This window comes from Mastigoproctus giganteus, chromosome 6 (assembly GCF_048544385.1).
Source record: "Mastigoproctus giganteus isolate SK-2022 chromosome 6, ASM4854438v1, whole genome shotgun sequence".
In the NCBI taxonomy this organism is placed as follows: Eukaryota; Metazoa; Arthropoda; class Arachnida; order Uropygi; family Thelyphonidae; genus Mastigoproctus; species Mastigoproctus giganteus.
Window position 1 is genome coordinate 1,208,575 of NC_143580.1, and position 12,602 is coordinate 1,221,176.

The 12,602-nt window shown below is 43.3% G+C and overlaps 1 protein-coding gene across 2 annotated transcripts in view; it reads left to right on the forward strand.

The window, feature by feature from the left end:
* The first annotated feature begins 2,681 nt into the window (after window positions 1–2,681).
* The window catches only part of LOC150083786 (uncharacterized), a 61,866-nt gene continuing 51,945 nt past the window's right edge, over window positions 2,682–12,602 (forward strand). For both annotated transcript variants that reach the window (XM_090375789.1, XM_090375790.1), the window contains exon 1: window positions 2,682–3,935. In XM_090375789.1, coding sequence (XP_090231915.1) covers window positions 2,829–3,935 — 1,107 coding nt within the window. In that variant the 5' untranslated portion in view covers window positions 2,682–2,828. The remainder of the gene's footprint in view (window positions 3,936–12,602) is intronic.

Here is a 12,602-nt window from a genome sequence, read left to right on the forward strand (position 1 = left end):
GACTAAGGGTTGCCGATGAGTAACACACCCAATTCCAGGGTATATAGCGTAAATAATTCCCCTGCTGGTGATGTTAATAGTACAAACTTGCTTAGTGTTCAGTCTATTAATCTGAAACTTATTCAGATCAACGGGCATCATTCTCGAGTTGTTTCGGATGAGATTAGATTAAGAGCAGAACAAAACTCAATCGACATCATCACTATTCAAGAGCCATATTTTGCTAAAGGGCGAATGGGAGATTGTTCAAAGATCACAGGTTATTCTCTTTCCACCCGAATAATCCAAGCCGCTCACCAGTAACTGAAGACTTGTATTGTTGTATTAAACGACACAATTGATGTAACTGTCATTAACGGTCTCTGTCACCAAACTGCAATTTGTATCCTTGTCACATATTCTACCATGACCCAATATTCTACTTATTCTACCATGTCACATATTCTACCATGACCAATGAGTTATTTAAGTGTTCCCTCTGAATACTTAAATAACTCATTAAATTATTTAGAATCCACATTGAATTTTCTGGGTCCTCATAATGTCCTTATTTCAGCGGATGTAAACGCCAAGTCTAAGTTTTGGTTTAGTGCACGCTCTGATGCTCGAGGACAGTTACTGGAAGGAAGAATTTATTATGAAGATTTTTAACAGACCTCAACAGTTCACTACGTTCTCCAGCTTCTCCGGAGAATCAAACATTGATATCATCATCATCATCATCATCAGCCATTTTCAATCCACTGCAGGATAAAGCCTCTCCAGCAACTTTCCAGTTCCTTCTGTTTTGAGCACTGGCCATCCATTTACTACCCAATTGATATCACTTTTTCAAATTCCTTCTATAATCTAGCTATCAACGATTGGACTGTACAGCCTACCTGGACAACTAGTGACCATCGGGCAATTTCTTTCTCGGTCTCCATACCTTCTCGTCTCTCAGATTCGAGTATCTGTGTGCCTGAGTATGTTCTCTTCTCAATTAATAATATTAATTGGGACATATTTGAACACTCTGTAAATGCTGATTTCTCCAAACTGGCTAACTCTCAGTTTGACGCCATGACTGTGTCTGAAGCTGCGACACAGATTCAAAAAATTTTGATTAATGCATCATATAAATCATCAAGGAAAACACGTGTCAATTCCAGAACTTGTTCCTGGTGGTCGTCAGAATTATCTTCGCTTCTGAAACAGGTCCACCACGCTCGACGCACCTATCAGCGCACTCGTCATTTGTCTCAGGCTGATGTTCGCATCTTTTATAATTGTTACGTTGATCTCAAGAAACGTTATACGAAGGCAATTGCTACCAGGAACAAGGAAACTTGGACAGAATTTGTGTACAACCCTGGTAATGCAGACACGTGGGGGCTACTTTATAAAATTGTAAGAAATAAATTTACACAAGAAGTGTCTAGATCGATCGTATACAATGGTTGTAGTTGAACAATGTAGTTGGAGCAGCGATTAATTAGGTGAGCCAAGTTTCCACGGACCAGCAGGAACAAAGATCTGAATTAACAAAGGGCGATTCGAAGTAATTTTGAATTTTAGTAACCGTGACCAGTGATTACAAATGAAGAGTGGATTGCAGGGTAGAAGGATTGAACAATCTATTGATTGTTTAATCGATATGTAACGTCCCACTGATAGCAAAAGGTAACATCTGGTATAAAAATTCTTGTTACGTTTCCAGCATCTTATATGGGTCTGCCAGATGTTTTTCAAACTGTGCCATATCTGAGGTTTTTTTGTTTTTTTTTTTGTTTCTGTTGCTTAATGTCTGCATTCAGATTAGAGGGTATGCCAAGAATTTCATTGGGGATTCTGCGATTTATTCTGTAGCAGAGACCTGTGTACACGAGGTGGTATCCGCCGCCGATGCTTTCTGGCTGCACGACTCCAAATTCGCCCACTGTCTATTTGTTCTCGAGCGGGGCCTGAGGCTCGGGGAGCTGAGGGAGAAAGTACACCTGCCAAGAACTGTGGTGCAGCAGAGGACTGAAGGCATGCAGATGAGCTGCCAGAAAAGGTCCGTCTAATGTTGAAGCAAAAGAGTAGCAGCAAGAGAGAGGCGCCGACGGGGCTAGCCAGGTGGGTAAAGTGCCTGTCTGGCAGCCCAAAGGTCGCGGGTTCGAATCCCACCTCGGGCTTGGATCAGAGTAAAATGCAAAATCTTTGGGAGGTGCATTATGGCCTCAGAAGCCGATGCACCAACAACTAACAAAAAAAAAAAAAAAAAAAAAAGAGAGAGAGAGGCAGACAGCGTTGTAGCATGCCCGCTACGCGGCCACAAGAGACAGTCTGGTGGCCGACCACGTGCTAACACATTTTTAATCCAATTTTTAACGACGTTTCCGATTAGCGTGATTTTTACACGATTGAAAATAGTTTATAATTAAATAATGTCGAGGAGAATTTTGACAATCACGTGCACTAAAGTTTGGTGAGCCGAGTATTCGGGATTGCGATAAAATGTCGTTTGCAAAAAAGTGTCGCAATCCCGAATACTCGGCCCATCAAAATTTAGTGCTCGTGATTGTCAAAATTCTCCTCGACATTATTTAATTATAAACTATCTCGATTTTTTATTTTGTTAGAACACGCAGTTCTGAATGTTGTGCGCATTTTTGAAATTTAACCCAACTTTTTTTTTACCTCTTCTGCGCAGACTCACCTCTTCGTCGCAGCCAACCGCCTGCGTTTCTCGAAGATGCCGGCTCACCTGGTGAAGGCTGAGCGGACGGAAGCCATCCGCAGTTCCTCTTCCAGTCGGTGACGTCCCAGTCAACGGATGATCCGAGTTCACCAAACACCACGTATCCATGGAAAAGCTAACGCAGGAAGATCCGGACGACGCCCCCTTCGGAAGTTCGACGGAGTTCACGTTCCTTCCAGTGGAGGAGGCGAGGAAGGCACCGCAGTACATGTCCAGTGTGCCCGTCAAGCGGCTGACTCACCCCACGGAGAGGTCGGTGGCCTCAACCGCCCTGGCCAGCGCTGTGTTTGTAGTGAGCGCCATCGTGACGGGGATTCCTGTCATGACTGCTCTGCTCATTCTTCTCCCCGTCGTGCTGTTCCTTCGCTACTTGTGCAAGAGCTGCTTCATTAGAGGTCCGTGCGTCTACCATCCCTCGTGCGGCGACATGGTATCCGCCGCCGATGCTTTCTGGCTGCACGACTCCAAATTCAACCTGTCCGTTGCCCACTGTCTATTTGTTCTCGAGCGGGGCCTGAGGCTCGAGAAGCTGAGGGAGATCGTCATGGCGCGTGTCGTGGCCAAGACGTTCGAAGACGGGTCGCGTTCCTTTCCACGTTTCATGCAAAAGGTGATCGCACTGCGCGCAGGATACTACTGGGTGGACGACGAAAAGTTCGCCATCGAGAACCACGTTTACGAGGAGAAGCGTCGCATTCGGAGTAAACGGCAGCTCACGGAGCACCTGGCGCGCATGATGAGCCAACCTCTCCCGGATAGTCGTCCCCTGTGGGAGATCCGCGTGATCAGGAACTACAGCCACTCCAAGGACACCGTCCTCCTGATCAGGACCCACCACTCACTCAGCGACGGCATCTCCTTCGTGAAGATTCTCGCCAACTTCTTGACGGACAACCCGCAGATGCTGAGGATGAAGCCGAGGATAGGAGGCACCACCTTCCCCATGAATGTGATACGCGCTTTCTTCGTGGGGCCGCTCACCCTCCTGTCGTGGCTCGTGTTCACGAGGAGGGACTACAACTTGCTCAGTCACAGGCAGCCGATCTCGGGACATCGCGCAGTGGCGTGGTCCAGCGACGTCTGCTTCTACAAAATCAACAGGATCAAGAAGGTCACCCGGAGCACCATCAACGACGTCCTCTTGGCCGCCGTCAGGGGTTCCGTCAGGGATTATTTCCAGAGATGCGGAATTTCCAGCCCACCAGACATCACGGTGAGTAATGTCCGGCAAATGCATTCCTAAAATTGTTTAACCTGGCTAAGTTGTCCAACCGCTCGAGCCCAGTTCATTGTACTTGAAATCATCATTCAAAAAAAGTAAAACAAATTTATGCACGATTTAGTATTGGTAAATATAATACCTCAGATGAAGTATTACTATTAAAATGGCTCAATAAATAAATAAATAAATAAATAAAATAATCTTCATTCCAATCACGGCAAGATGCCAGGGATTTACAAATAAATAGATATATCCAGGATAAAATGGGGTTGAAAAAAAAAAATAGCCTGGGAGCTTGCCGTGTGAACATGGCGTCTGTAAATTGCGTTGGTGGTAAATAGATGGAAGTCAGCATCGAGCCCTTGGATTCTGCCGGCATCGGATTTGGTAGGAAACCGTCCAATAGGGCAAGTCTGTTGGGTTGCGCATTCAAACTGGCATTGATATTAGACGTGTAGGGGCAAAAGCACCACGAACATGAGTTCCATCTATTGGGCTCCAGTATAATGCCGGTGACCATTTTAGCAGTGAATATAAGTCTTCTCTCTTCTTCCATTGGGACTAAGGAGGCTGCAAACTTTGGCAGCCTCCTTAACCCCAATTCTTGTGCCATTGCTGTTGTCCTTTGTACAGAGGGAAGATTTAATTTTGGGTGGCCCATTTTACCCACAAGTGTTCCTCGGCCTAAATGCGCTTCACGTTAGTGTGGACACCCGAAGCATAGATTTCAGCTCCTTACAGTATTCCAGCATCAGAAGAAAATGGTTATATATTTACGAGCTAGCGCAGGCTCGCAGACATTAGGACGATGATGCATGGAAGGGAACTTATTCTGTATCTCCAATAAAACAAAAAATCTCTTATTATTTCCATGGTCAAAAAAGTGCCTGTTCAATTCTTCCGAGAATTTTGCCAAACTGTCCGTCTTGGCCACAATTTCGGGCAAATTGTTCCAACCTTCCTCAAATAGACTGTCTAGAGGGAAACTTCATAAGATGTAGTGACTGTTTTTTCGGAAGAGTTTATAGTTTTGCCTCTGCTTCCTGTCCCACTCACAACTAAGAATGTTCCTCTCTCTCTCATTCATTTTACTAATCCTCCCATCGGCGCCTTATATTCATCAATCAAACCCATCCCACCAACGTCTTCAGTTGCTAAGCTCTACAGACGGAAACTTTTAAGAAGTTCCTCATAGCGATGATGCTTAGCTGCTCTTCACCGACCTAGTCGCCTTTCTTCTAACCTTTTCCAGAGATTGCACGTGCATTAGCGCAGATGATAAATACAGTGTCGTTAAAATTGAAGTATCCTTATGTAGACGGCTCTGGAGCGAGTTCTAAGGCTCGTGGCCTGACGTAGCCGAGTGGTCAGGGGCAAGAGTGCATAGCACACGCTGTTTGAGTGGGTCGGGGTTCAAGCCCGTGACTACTAAATACGATAAATATTTGTATTGACGATTTATTGTAAACTCTACTGACTTGGTTGTCGTGCCGGAGTATAAACAGAAAATTTAAATTTAGAAATTTGGACAACAGGTACAATAAAGAATGCACTCGCCATTTATTGGAAAAAAAAAAAAAAAACTAGTTACAAAATTTGTCACTGTATGGCGCGTAACTATCTTAGTTACGATTATGCAAATAACTTACTTTATTTGCATAATCGTAAGTTATTGCCAGAGGGCCACTCGTCAGCTCCACTGTACTGTATAAAAGCAAAGCAGTCTCTTCAAAAGCATGCAGTAGTTCTTTGCCCCTGCACTACAGCAGCAATGCCAACAACGTGGCAGGAAAAGGCGCTATTGAGGAGTGAAGCTTACTATCAGAATAGCAACAACGCAGCTGCGGCTATCAGAGAATTCCGGCACCAGAAGGCCCGCGTGGACCTATCACTGTTTGTGCTGTCTGCAAAATGATTGCGAAATTTGAAGCGATCTTTGTGTTCAACCAGGTAGGGGTCGAAAACGAATAGACTCCACTCGCGTTGAAGATATGGTTATGACTGTCATAGATTTATCGAGTCAACCTCCATGTGGGAGAGCAAGTGTTCTCGTGGAATGGATATGCCGTATTTCACTGTAAGGCTTGCAATCCGTCAGGTGTTGCGGTATATATATATCTTTATTGCAGGCAGTGATTGGTTACATGATTGCCCGATGCAATAATACCCACAACAGCGACAATGCTAGGGGTTTAACATTAAATAACTTATACAGGAAGAATTACTTAAAACATATATTAGGACATAAAACGTATAATTACATATTTTACATTTAAAATTGATATTAACATGGGAAATGAAGACACATGAAAGGACGATGACAGTCACTCGGTTGAAGACGAAAGCTGGTCCCTGATGATGCGTCTTCTGTACGATTTGTCCTCTATGAACTTTTTGTATTCCACATCTATATCCTGCACGTTGTGGAGCATCTCCATGGGCAGGAATCTATCCCCTATTCTGAGCCTCCACGCCACAGACTGTAGCGAGGGGAGGGCTCTTAAGGGTTTTGGGGGGATCCTCCAATTGCACATCAGCCAAAAATTTGGCGTACTGACTTCACCCGCTATCATTTTAATTGACACAAGCAAGCGGAGGGCAAATATCCGTTTGGAGACTTTTCTGTAATTTAGAAGTTGGGTGATATCTGAAGTATGTATGAGTGGTGGCAGTTTATGCTTGAAGAGGATCCACCGAAGAAGCCAGTACTCATCAGATGCAATGGTTTTTAGCGTGGTTTTCGTTGCCGACGCCCAGATTTCTGACCCGTAGGTGATGGCTGGCTGCAGAAACCGGTATATGTATTGGAGCGTGTACTCAGGCTCTGTGACATAAAGGAGGTGTTGTTTGCCAAGCCATCTTGCTCTGCAGACCCTGTTGTGAATGTCTGCAACATGGTGTTTGAAACTGAGTTTAGGGTCGATTATAACGCCGAGATCTTTGTGCTTGATGACTGGGGTGATGGGGGTTCCGTGGATTTCCAGGTTTAGTTGCGTTGGGTTTGATTTGAGGGAAAATACCATTTGTGCAGATTTTTTTGGATTTATCTTAAGAGAGAACTGTTCCAAGTATGTAATCAGATTCTTGAGGCTGTTGATAATGTTTCCAGAAACAGAATCATGTCGGGCGGTCCCGTTGATCCGATAGAGGAGCTTCAAGTCGTCTGCATAACTGATAAATTCTGTTTGCTGACACAGGAATGGGTGGATGGCAGCCGTAAAGAGGAGCCCTGAGAGAACTCCACCCTGGGGTACACCTACACAAACTTTCCTTGTGAAAGATTTTTTATTCACAGTCAAGTGAAGGACCCTGGTCGTAAGTAGCGACTTCAAGAATTCCAGTATATTGCCTTTTATCTGGTATCCACCCTCACAAAGTTGCAGGAGGGGCTGGATGTCTATGCTGTCGAATGCAGACTGGATATCCAGATAAACAATTTCCAGCTCAGCCCTATCTTGTAGAGCCCCCAGAATGGTGTTGGTGGTTTGCAATAGGTTTGTAATGGTAGACCTGCGTTTATATAATAATGATTCACATGGCAGAACCTGGTTGGTTAGGGTAGGAAGAAGGCACTTCTCCATGACTTTGAGGAGACATGAGGCTTTCATTATTGGCCTGAATTGTGAAATTGATGTCGCTCCTTGTGTTTTGGGGATTGGTCGGACAATATATTGATTCCAGGCTATTGGGAAACTTTGCGTTGTGAGGATTCCATTGAAGATACCTAGGAGTGCATCAATGATGAATACACTAACGCTCTTAAGAATGAATTGTGGGACCCCATCATATCCAGTGCAAGACGTTGGTGGGATATCATTGATGGCCTGGATAAGCTCTCTTTTTGTGATGATGATGGAAGCGAGGACATCTCGCTGACAACTGTTGTGAATGCTCTTAAAGTCTGATGCTGACTTTGGCTTAAATCTTGTGATGTAGTCTAGCCATTCAATTGGATTAAGTTGTTGAGGGAATTCATCATGCCTTGCCTTAAACGGTGCTTTCCCGATCTTGATTGTTTTGTCAATATAGGCTTTAATGGCTTCAGATTTGCTTCTATTGAACTGGGCACGGGCTCTTGAGTATGCAATTCTGTCTAGTGGGTCTAATTTTGCTTTCCATTTTGCATGTAGTCTTTGTTTATTCCAAGATTTAAGGCTGAGATCTTGGGGCCACCATGCTTTGCTTCGACAGGAGATTGAAACTGTTTTTGACGCTGCATTTCGAGCAATAGACTGCAGCCAGCAGGTAAGAAAGTGCAGCCCGAGCTGTGGATCACATTGGTTTAGGGCTTCTCAAGGAAAAATAGATGCTGCGAAGCAGCATTTCTCTGGATTGAGGAGAGAAGGGCTAATCACTGTGTTCTTAACTGTGTTCTTAATTGTGTGCACTGGTGCCTGATGTTGCCAGGATGTGCTGGGAGTGATTGGAAGAATGAGGCCTACTGGTAGATGGTCTGACATGAAGGCTGTTTCCGGTTGGCTGTCAACGGTGAGGGTGTCTGTTGCAAATATTAGGTCTAACAGGTTAGAGCCTCTGGTAGGGGAAAAATTCTGGAGGGTCAGACCTACTGATGCCAGATTAGAAGATAACAATTTGCGAAGACTGTGTTGGCCTGAGCTAATATTAAAGTCTCCACACACTAATAATGTTGCTTTAGGGTGGCATTGATTAACGATCCAGTTGGAGATCTCTTGTAAAGTGTTCTTTACTGTGGGAGGTGGGATGTAGACTGTGCACACGTCAAGTCTGTGGCCTTGAATGCTGAGTGAGGCTCTTGCAGCTTCAAACAGTTCTGTTTTTAGTGTTGCTGAGCTTGTCAGTGAGAATTTTTTTGTGTTGAAGAGAATGCGTACACCACCACCAGTTGTCCGTTCCCTGGAGGCAAAAATGCCCGAGAAGCAAGTGGCTTGAGAAAATGCGAGGTCTTCTTCATTCGTGGTCAGCCATGTCTCTGTGATACAAATGATGTCATACCACCTCGATAAAAGAAGAATTTCCATTGTCTGAAGTTTGTTTCTCAGACTTCTAGTATTTTGATAGAAAATTGTGCACATTAAAGAAGTTTGGATATATGCCCTTGTTGGAGCTCTGATGGCCTTCATCAATCGTCTATGGTTCGTTCTGGAGGTAGTTCTCACCTCAATCTTCATATGCCTTCCCTCAGGCGTTTGTGGTGGGTGATCATGTCGCTGGCAAGCTTCTGTGAGAGTGTTTGAACCATTAAGGTCCTGCTCAGTATAACCGGAATGTTCCTCCCCACACTTAGACTTAATGGCGGGTCTGAGTCAGGTTTTCCTTTCATTATTTGTGGTTTCATTGCGTTGGGGATACCGCATCCAGGTAGAGGTACGCTTTGTAGTGTAGAAGTGTTTCACTAGTGCCCCTGCAGGCCAAGAAGATGCAAGGCTGAGTAGTTTGTAGTTTGATTCCGCTGTAGTGATTTTGAATGATGCATAGTATGGTTGTTTGGTCGTGAGTCTGGTAACTTCTATGTCTATACCTAAGTCTTCATTCAAATAAGACCACATCTGTTCAACAGTTGTCTGTGGAGAAAGCCTGGAGACAAAAATTGATGGTACTGTGTCCTTACAAGATGCACACGCGACAGCAGCTAAAGCATGGTGATGCAGATATTTGTTTCACATACGCACTTCCCTTTCTGGCGCGAATGATAGTGGATATCACTATCACTCGATATCAGTTCGAATGATGAAGCCCACTTCTACTTAAATGGACAAGTGAATACGCACAACTATCGCATTTGGGCAACAGAAAACCCTCGAGTTATCCAACAACAGGTCCCGTTGCATTCTCCAAATGTGACAGTGTGGTCCACGTGGATTTACGGCCACATTCATGATTGGACCATCTTTTTTTTAAAAGGTAACACCGACTGGATCCCGCACCTGTTGCGTCACTGGACAGCTATATTATGAAATGTTGGCTAATTTCGCAATACCAGAGCTGCATCAAAGTGAGTGCCATATTCATGCAAGATGGTGCGCCACGGGACATCCACCGTTTTGTCCAAAGATTGCTAAGACAACGCTTTACAGACGAACGGGCAATCAGGCGTTGTTTCCAGACATCTTGTCCACTGCGATCACCATATCTCACCCCATGCGACTTCTGGCGTTGGATTTTGTGAAGAACCAGGTGTATCGGGAGGGATGTCAAACTCTGGTAGATCTCAAGGACAGCATTAGACGTCACGTGCTGGCTATTCCAGTTGACATGTTATGTTCTGCTGTAGAAAATGCTGTTCTTCGAATAGAAACCGTTGTTGACCAAAATGGAGGACACATCGAACAATTGTAGCGCTGTTCAAATGATTAGTATTGCCACAGCGCCATATAGTGACAAATTTTGTAACAACTTTTTTTTCGATAAATGGCGAGCGCATTCTTTATTGTACCTGTTATCCAAATTTCTCTTCAGTACGAGCCCTAGAACTCGCTCCAGAGTTTTCTACATAGGGATAAAAGGTAAAGTGCAGCCATTATCAACCCACTGCAAGATGGAAGCCTCCTCAACAATTCATGGTGAGGGAAATGGACCATAATCTGCCACGCTGGTCCAGGACGGATTGGCAGATCGACCGTAGTCAGGGACTTGAACATCAGTCTACTCAAAGAGCGTGTGCTACTGCACTAACGCCCCTAACCACTCGGCTACGGAGGCCTACTGTAATTTTAGCAACCCTGTAGATACGGATGTGTACTTTTTCCAACGTCATTTCAATGTACGTTACAAAGCTTCCATCAAGTGCTGCCACCTCTTATCTGTGTTTCCAAGTTAATTTAGTCCGCTAATAACGGATGGGAAAGTGGATTTTGAAATCAGAGGAGGAGGTGGAGGAGGGGAAGATTGCGCCTATCAAACACCGTTGGCTTACAAAAGCCGAAATTCTGGAATTCAGATCCAAATGTGATAGAATTCTAAAGTTGATGAAATCGAAAATCAAGCGATGCATAAATAGATTACAAAATAGTAAATTGAAAAAGAAATAAATGTTTCCGATTTTTAAAATTCTCTTCCGATTTTTTAACCTTTTTTTGAGATTCTTTTGAGTTTTGATTTGCTTTTTGAAATACAGTCACACTCATATTGAACAGCCAAACCAAAATAAAAATAAATTGAATATTTAAAAAAGATTTCACTGTGGCGAATTTTCAAGCTTTCGAAAGATTTTGAAAACATTTACTCCTCAAGGCTCACCCACTTATAAGCCAAAAACTGAAAGAAGAGGAGAAGTTAGGAGTTTTATATCTTTCCTTAGATACATCTTCAAGCTGAAACTGAAATCATATGGGAAGTGGAAGAAATCTGGAGTGATAGCAGACCTTGAATCATATGAAAGTGAAAGCACGATTTCTCAAAGGCTCAAAAGAAAAGCGCAGCACCATCTCGCGGATGACAATGTGTCAGAGAATATTCAGCCACCATTTTGAAATGGACGAGAAAGATTTTCCTGCAGTTGACCGATATTGGCCTTGAATCAAAAAGACAGTCCTCATCTAACGCATATACGGAATAAATTTTTAGATAGTATGAATCAGAGTTGTAATACTCAACTCTGATTCATATTATCTAAAAAAATTTGCAATTCCTTCAATGCGTCCTTGTAACTGGTATGATTCCATCACTATGGTGACGCTTCCATACGAAACCTATACCTAAAATTACCTAAAGATTTTTGTTCCATGTTTATTGTCTGCTCATTTTGAAGTGTTTTGAAAAGTTGGTACACCTAGTAATAGTCGAACATCGTTTTATTCGCCGCCCTCCCATCTCCATGCAGTTCTACAGCTGAGATCCACGAATTCAAATTTCCTGGATGCTCTCTTTACGATTCAAAGAGTCCTAAACAACAAATCCCAGTTACCAATTGTTTTCTTCATCATTTATCAATTCTAACATTTATCATCAGCATTTATCAATTCCAGCCTTTGCTTTTATTTCGAAAGAATGCATCAAAGTGTCTGATTCTTTAAATCACACACTGGAAAACCTAATTCAACCGAGACATCTCCCGTGTACCTTACCAGACAACCATTCGTGTCAGGGAAGGTGGGAAATTTCCATCTCTCCTCTTCTTTGTGATATTACAACCCTCCCTAGCATATATCAAATAAATAAATAAATAAATATTATATTCTAATTTCAGCTCAAACGTAGATGATTTGAAGATTCTTGTGACATCGAAGAACTCTTATTACGCACCAATAACGCACTAAAGACCAAGAAGTCAATCATCTAGATGATTGACGTCTATAATCAACCTAGAGATTACTCAATCATTCCAAATTCGCCCATATGTCCATAACAAAGAAACGAAAAACGAATTATATCCAAGTCATCACGAACAGGATCTTGTAGAATATGAGAGCTGCAACAAAATGTAACTGTATCACGTTTTGTTGTCAATTCCCATATTCTACCAGAAAGAATTCCTAACACGGATTACTGGATTGTACGTGGACGAACTGCAGCACGGTGGGTATTTCACTCATCATCGCCAGAACTGTCTTGCAGACAAAAACACAAATATGGCGTCCAAGACGTTCATTATTCCCACCAAGAATATTTCTGAACAAATTTATGAAAATCTTCTGTCCGGATTTATTTCCCCCTCTATTGAAGGGGCTATTTCGGACA